General features: G+C 31.2%; 1 protein-coding gene across 1 annotated transcript; it reads right to left on the reverse strand.

The window, feature by feature from the left end:
* Positions 1-3,774: 3,774 nt before the first annotated feature.
* On the reverse strand, positions 3,775-6,337 carry LOC105802318 (diacylglycerol O-acyltransferase 2). Its single transcript, XM_012633888.2, has 9 exons — positions 5,962-6,337; positions 5,799-5,873; positions 5,631-5,716; positions 5,446-5,552; positions 5,192-5,347; positions 5,018-5,104; positions 4,834-4,931; positions 4,587-4,674; positions 3,775-4,141 (listed from the first exon to the last, which is right to left on the reverse strand). The coding sequence occupies exons 1-9, from the start codon at positions 6,144-6,146 to the stop codon at positions 4,040-4,042; spliced, it is 984 nt and encodes a 327-aa protein (XP_012489342.1). The 5' UTR covers positions 6,147-6,337; the 3' UTR covers positions 3,775-4,039.
* Between the last annotated feature and the right edge of the window lie 2,020 nt (positions 6,338-8,357).

Below are 8,357 nucleotides of genomic sequence, written 5' to 3' on the forward strand. Positions count from 1 at the left end.
TCTTTCTTCTTTGTTGCCTGTGAAAATTTCTAAGAATTTTGAGGGAAATAGTAGAATTCCATGATAAAGGACTAAATTGTAAAGAAATCAAAATTTCTCTCTTCTTCCATTCTTCCTCACGTTGGAAAGATGAAGAGTTTCTTCATCTTTCCTCCCTTTCATACCTATATTTTTATAAATAAATTATTAATAAACATCTAATTAAATTATATTAATATTTTATTTTATTAATTAAAAAATCACGAAATATCACCAACATAATCATTACATTCTAGAATTATCTCTCTTGTTAATTGACCATTTTAACCTTGAATCATCACTAAATTTGGTAAAATTGCGATTTAGTTCTCATATTTCTTTCACTTATTCAATTTAGTCCTTATTAATCCATTTTCTTTATTTTCTAGACTCTTCCACCCTTAAAATATTTATATTATTGGTCCTTCAACTTTTCATATTTATACTTTTAACCCCTCACGTGTTAAATATTTACACTTAAACCACATAACTTTTTGTATTTTTATGATTTAGTCCCTAGCTCAAATTAATATTTCACAACATACTTCCTATTTCATTTTTCTCTAACATCCATTATCATTTACTTTCTTTATATCTTATTTCACTAAAATCTATCTCATATTATTTTTGACCAAGGAGTTTTGGGGATGTTACACAAAAGTTGTCACTTGGTTATTAACAAAAATTGTCACTATTTATAGTGATGAGCTATGTCTCTTAAATTTAAAAGTTATGTCACTTGATTATTAATAAATTGTCATGATTATTACATTATCTACTTGAATAATTATGTTTATTACTAAATACATGACTATCCATTTGGGTAGTTATGTCCCTATAAAAAGACACGAGACCTCCTATAAATAGGAGAGTAATTTCATTTGTATGACGCACCTAAAAAAAGAATTACTACAAAAATTCTTTACAGATGATATCCTTATTATACTTCGCTCAGTGCTCGATGGACTGTTTATGTCAGTGCAAAACATAGACAACCATTGGGATTCATTGTATCATCGAGGTTCATTTGTCAATAACTCTTTTGCACACCATAATATAGGTGAGATGAATAGAATCTAAAGTGACATTGATACACACATTGGAACTTTTGTTAATTTTTCATAAAATCATTTTATTGCCACACACCAATAATTTTGTCTCCCCTTCTTTTACCGTCTATCTTCCTTAAGAAAGGATAATTTAGTAGGCTTACCCAAAAGAAAATCCTAATAGATTAAAATAAATGATATCACTTCTATTTCTTCCACTTTCTATTTACATCTTGCAAAGATTTCAATATATATTAATAGTGGTAAATAAAATTTGTGTTTTCATTTAACTTTTCGTAATTTTTATTTTATTTTTATTCTACAAGCAAAATTAAAATATCGTAACATGTATCATCTCTTTGTGAACTTACGATAAAATTTATCCGATAAAAACATTGCATTTTCATGAGAAATATCATAAGTTGTTCCCAAAAGTTTTCTAGATATCTTGAACCACAAAAGAAGCATCATCATGGGTTCAAGAGTAATGAAAACATGTTGTTAAGGACCTTTTGAACTGTAAAAATTTACTAAATTAGTATTCAAGAAGAAGAACAAAAAGTGTTCCAATTGCGCATAAAAGAGAGATAATTTTGATGCATACCCCAAAATTCCCCAAAATAACTTTGGAGTCTACAGCTGCTTGCTTTTCGGCTAGAATGCATTAAATACATGAAGAATTATGTATAAATGCTGAGATTTATCAGTTTTTGGGCTCAGAGAAGAAAAGAGGAAAAAAAAAGCATTACTTACCTGACCAAAGGCGAAAACTGGGACCAGTGGACACCCCATTTCAATGGCCATGCGAACAAATCCCCTTCGTGCGCAGAGTTGTTAACTTATTGTTAAATAAGAAAAAAAAATACAAACAAAAGGATTAATGGTATAGAAGACCCTCGAACTTTTTTAAAAAAATTAATTAAGTTATTCCGAACTTTTTGTACTAATTGAGTTCTTAAACTAATAAAATTAGCTAAATAGATCCTTTAACCAACATTGACCGTTAGTATTTAACAACCGTGTTAACATGGCCATTAACAGATGTCATATCAACACTATTTGCTAACATGATAGTGCCACATTATCAACAACATATAATGTGGTAGTGTCACATCATCACCAAATACTGATGTGATAATGTATTTTTAAAATAAGTGATTGTCCAGGATCATTTGACTCTGGACATTCATTGTCTTAATTCATTCTAGAAGTATGGAAAACATAAACAAATTAATTTTTAATAATTTTTATATATATTTTTATATAATTTTAGAATTAACCTAAATAAATGGGTGGTGATGTAGCACTGCAAGTTGGTAATTGGTGCTGACATGACGCCTATTAATGACCATGTCATTGTTGCCATTAAATACTAATGGACAATGCTAGTCAAAGGTCATATTTGGTCAATTTTATTAGTTCAGAATTGAATTTGGTGTAAAATATTTAGAGGGATTTAATTGATTTTTTTAAAAAAATTTGAAGATCTTTTATATCATTAAGCCAAAACAAAAATATCATTGTAATAAGATAACTTATTTAAAATATATAAAATTTATTTTATAATTTAATTAATTAAATTAACTCAAACACATACTTAAACAATTGTAAAATATAATTTATTTTCCCCGTATCGGTTTGTATCCATTTGATTCGATTGACTTTTGCTTGAGCTGGATGATGAAAAATTATCATGTCCAGTTCCTTTGGGGGATGGATCTAGAAAAATTCACCTATCCTAATAACAAAAAAACCTGACTTGAACGATCTTGTATTAAGAGCTAAATTAGCTAAAGGTATGGGTCATAATTATTATGGGGAGCCCACATGGCCCAATGATCTTTTATATATTTTTCCAGTAGTAATTCTCGGTACTATTGCTTGTAACGTGGGCTTAGCGGTTCTAGAACCTTCAATGATTGGTGAACTCATGGATCCATTTGCAATTCCTTTGGAAATATTACCTGAATGGTATTTCTTTCCTGTATTTCAAATACTCCGAAGGCGTCCTTGGGGAGATCACGTAGTTCCTACGGGGTGGAGACGATGGGGTTGGTCCATGAATTTTCCTTCCTTTTGCCGCATTTCGCTCAAAGGGTTGAAGGGAGATAGTGCATCAAGCTGTTCGCAAGGGCCAACTTGATCCTCTCCCGCAGGGATCCCAGATGGGGGAACCTAGGGGAGCCGCTGACTCCAACTACCGTCCATTTACGATCCATACTAGATCTGACCAACCGCTCATCTTATTATTCTGAATTAATTTTCTTTTAAAACAATTGTAAAATATAATTTATTTTCCCCGTAACTGTTTAATAAGAATATGAATTTAAAAGTAATTAGAGTACAGTTGATATTTTCATTTACATGTATTTATTTAATTTGATTTTTATTTTAATTTTGTATGTTATTATTATTAGTTCTAAATCGTACATTTATTATTTATAGAATGTTACTTTGAAACGCACATATATATGATTTTCATATTTATACGAGTGTGATAAAATTACCGAGAATTAAATTTATCTTATCTACTTACATTTTACATTTATTTCAACATTAGTTTTAAAATCGGAATAATTGTATAAAATTTCAATAATTATTCTGAAACAATAACTAATTGTAGAAGTTAACCCACCAAAATTAAGTATTTTCAGAATTTGATAAGTTTTTGAGTCTTAATACTACCTCAAATGAGATCCAATGAAGGTGTTAAAAATTTGTTTGGGATCAGTGTAATTAATGAGAAGCAACAAGAGAAATAGCATCAATGGCTTACAAACGACCATGCCATGAAAAAAAAATGCCTACTGAGTCCATTAACATTCACTGGTTAATGCAAGTAACCTTAACTATGTTTTATTCAGTATCTCCAAGCCAGTTGTTTGGGTACTTTTTCTAGAACATTGCAGCTGAGTATGATAATATAGGAGATTGACAAATAGAATAAGACCCAAATCCGAACTAAGTTGAAATCAAAGAATCTTTAATGGAAGATCAGCATATCCGACCCGAGCTTTGTGTCTTTCAAAGAGATCTTGAAGTGCTTTAACATATTGGTCATGTGTTTCCAGGACCTGGAAAGAAAAAAGATTGCTTTAACACAAAGTATTGCCGTATATTTTAGTTTTACAGCGGAATCCTTGTTGTTTGGCATCATTACTCACTGAGCAACATCCATACACACAGTCGGAGGATTTCTCGCATTATGCCTGTTGAGAAATTCAGCTTTTCTGGGAGAAGTCTTTGAAATGTTATCTATTAGGTAAAAGATCGAGCCCGGCCCCAATAATCAAAGTATTGTCTTTGAGACGTCTCCCTTTTGTGAAATGTATTTAGCTCTTGATGGAGTTGAAAGATAAAACCCCGACATAAGAACAATATTTTCAATTGTTGAGGGCTCAATTAATTATCTAATGGATGACACTTTGAAAACTTTTATGAAAAGAGGTGAACCTCAATCATGTCAATTCCAGACGGTAAGTTATAGCTGTGGGACATTATAACAAAAAGTACGAATACCTTTTCCACAGTAGGTTGGGGATTTTTCTTCAAGTAAATAGGTTTACCCACCACCACATGCATTGAATGTTGATAGGGTAAAGGAGATCTGCAACAAAAAGACATTGATGGTTATGCATCTCGAACAGATTTACATACACACTTGATAATGAAAACCCTCTATCTTACATAACAATGAATCGTATTGGATTGCAAAGTTATCTATATATTAAACAAAGTGGTGAATTAAATTAAATTCAAAGCATACCCAAAAATTCCCCAAAACAATAAGGGAATGAACTTGATAGCTCTGGAAAATTGCAGATAGAACTTCCCACTTGGCTTCCACCACTTGTAGACATGTGACTGAAGTTGTTACAAAGATTGCAATAAAAAAGTTAAATGGAGATCGAAGAACATATATACATAGAAAAAAGCAGACACGGACTTACCTGACCAAAGCAGAAAACTGGAACCAGTGGACACCCCTTTTCCATGGCAATCCGAACAAATCCTTTTCGTGCCTTAAGGAATGCAACCTGTAAGCCAATCCATGAACTGTTGATTTGCCAACATAACTAGACAAAGAAGATAAAGAAGAAGAAAGCATAATATGGGAATGAAACCTCAGAACCATGCTCCATGAAGAATGTCTCTTGCAGTCCACCAGGCACTATAATACAACTATAACCAGCTTCCAATAGTGAAGAAAACATTGTTTTTGTTGCAGGTGAGACACCTAACCATGTCCATATATGCCTCAAAAACGGAGTGTAGAATACCTAATCAGTCATCATATACATGTTAAAGCTGAACGAAATTCAAGTCTCGGTGTGTGCAATGGCATTTGATACTTATACGAGTGTTGTAGTCGTCTTACGGCGCTGCTTGCAAGGACTTTCATTTTGGGAAGAGGCATGAAACCTGCGAGGTCAGCCAGCGTGGCAACCCCAATTGGCAAAACCGAATGTGGTTCATAACCAAAAACTGCAACACATCCATTAGTTTCTCAGCATTTGGTGCTTTACTTTTCAGAATTGATATATTAAAGTAGGAAAGAGATACCGTAAGCACGATCAGGATGGAAGACGTGAATGTCCTCAACGTATAGAGTAATGGGAAAATAGCTGCAAAGATGCTTACATATATACCTGTTTCATTCATATTATTATTATTTACCAACAATATTGCCAATAGCATATAACAAGAGATAGCAGTTCAGTGATAGTATACCTGGCCAACCTACGGCCAATTTTACTGTGAGGATCGATAGGAAGAAACGTGAAAAAGGAAAGCAATCCCAACACCCTGGGAAGATTGAAAGAAATAAATGAATTTTCTCTTCTTCTTTTTTCAATGAATTAAAAGGTTTGAGAAGAGAAGAAAGAGGACAAACATAATGAGTTTGGGAAAAGGGAGGAATAGAAAGGAGAAAAGGAGCAAAAAGAAGTTGAAATGAATAGCTCCAAGCCACATAGCAATAGCTAAGACACCGTGCACCGTGTTAGAACGAAATTCGGTTCTTCCATTGAATTCCCGATAACCAGTTCCAGGTGGAGCAGCCGCCGGTCTTTCCGCCATCGTACAACGCTACCACTCAACCCACTGATTTTAAGCACACCCAACTCTGGGATTCGGTTAAAACTATAGTACATCAGAAATCACACACTTCTAACTTCAATTTGCTTCCATTATCCAATACCCTGTCATTTTTTCAGCTGTTTTCAATTCCAAAAAATTAAAATAATGAGAGATATAATTTTCTACGCTGCTCGTCAAGCAGTTTCTTGCGGTGCCCGCCCTCGCTACTCCCATATTTTTGTAATTATTTGAATCGGCAATTCCGCATAGCCGTTGAAAATTTTGATAGGTTTTAAACAAGATGAAATATATATATATATATATATATAATTTTCTAGTTTTATTTTTATTTTTTTCTTCTGTAATTTCTTCAATTGTGCTTGCCCTTTTACTAGTACTCAGCGATTCGGTCAAAAAATAGATTATGGTAGACTTATTTTGCGTGTAATATTTTTAATGAAAAAACAATAATTATGCAATGTAAAGTGTTGACTGGTGCCATTTTACTGAAATTATTTGTTTATGGTTTGATATAAATTAAATAATTTAATCATTTTCAGTTATAAAAGTTAATTGTGCGGAAAAAAAATCAATTGAGTCTTAGTTCAAATAGTATGAATATTGTTGTTAATACAGTTGAACGTATGTTCGAATGAGTCGAAAAACATTATTCTCCTATTTATGGGTTGGAGAGGGACTATGTAATCATATGTAATGAGATAGTTAAAAAAAAACTAATTACATAAAAAAGAGTCAAATTTTTCTTATAAATGAAGTCAATTTTTTCTAAGCTTTTAGAAATTTTCTTCTAATATAAGAAAGTCTGTAATAAAATTTTATGTTATATATGTAGCAAGAAAGAAAAGCAACAAAGATTAATAAATAGTTAGTTGTATTTTCAAAAGGAGGATCTAAATTCGAATTTTAGAGGCTATTTTGTTAGAAGGAACAGCCATGAACCTTAAATATGAACCGTAAAACGGATATAAAAGTACAAAAAAATAAAATGAAGTAAGTTAAACTCGAATAATTGGATTGGAGTTGATATATAAAATGGAACTTAATATTTAGGGGTATTGATATCCTAAGTCAGGCTTATCAATAATAATTTTGTTAAGGGAAAAAACTAAGAAAGCCTCATTTAACGTGTTGTAACAAAGCTGAAAGTGGGTGAAATTATCTTCATTTTGGTGGTGTTGAGATTGGAATCTAATGAAGCAGACCATCCAAGTTGTGGGGATTCCTCCTTCTGTCTCCTCTCCTACCAATATCTCTTGGGAAAGGAAACACTTTCAGAATAACGCTGAGCATCGTTATAAAATATTTCCTTCATTTAAGTTATGTGCCTGTACCCATAAAACATAAAGAAGGCCGGTCCAATCACATTTTATTCAACATCAAAATTATTATAGCAAAGAAATATTAAATAATTATCATTATCCCAACACTAAAATAGTAATCAATTTTCAATCAACCCATCCCCTTGTGACTTACAATGTCCATCTTTCGGAGTTTTCTTTTAAAGGAAAATCAATAGGGTGTGTTAACAGCAATTACGATGTTCATAAGATAAATTATGGATATTTTTTACTTTTATCCTTTTAAAACTGGTAAAGCCGGAAAATTCTAGATTACGGTTTTTTTTTTAAGCTTAGAAAATTTTGTAAGAAATTAAATAATTTGTTAAAAGATCAAAATTCTTACATCTGAAATTCAATAATTTAACAATATGACAAATATCTGCATAACATCTTACACGTATAACAATAATTTTTAGAGGATACTTGATTGCGTGGAAAAATAAAAAGATAGAAAGAGAAAATAAAAAAAATTGAGTGTGTTTGATAAGTAAGGAACGAGAAAGGAAAAAAATTAGAATGAAAAATTATTTTTCTATCATAATATATTAAAATTAATCTTTTAAATTGAAATAATGAAAAGAGAGAGTGCATGTTAGTTCAAATTATACATTTTCAATTTTTTTCAACTCTATCTAACAATGAAAAGAAAGATCTAAATAAGGTAGAAGTACAATTTTAATTTTACTAATTAAATTTTTTTAAAATCTAAAAACCTAAATGAAATAAAAGGAAGTTAGGCCCTGCCCTACTACGCCCTTATATGATAAATTAATAAATAAATAAATCTTATTTTTTATATCATGTTTATTTCTACTCATAATTTTAAAAAATTTAAATTAAATATAAATAA

This window comes from Gossypium raimondii, chromosome 11 (genome assembly GCF_025698545.1).
Source record: "Gossypium raimondii isolate GPD5lz chromosome 11, ASM2569854v1, whole genome shotgun sequence".
Lineage (NCBI taxonomy): Eukaryota > Viridiplantae > Streptophyta > Magnoliopsida > Malvales > Malvaceae > Gossypium > Gossypium raimondii.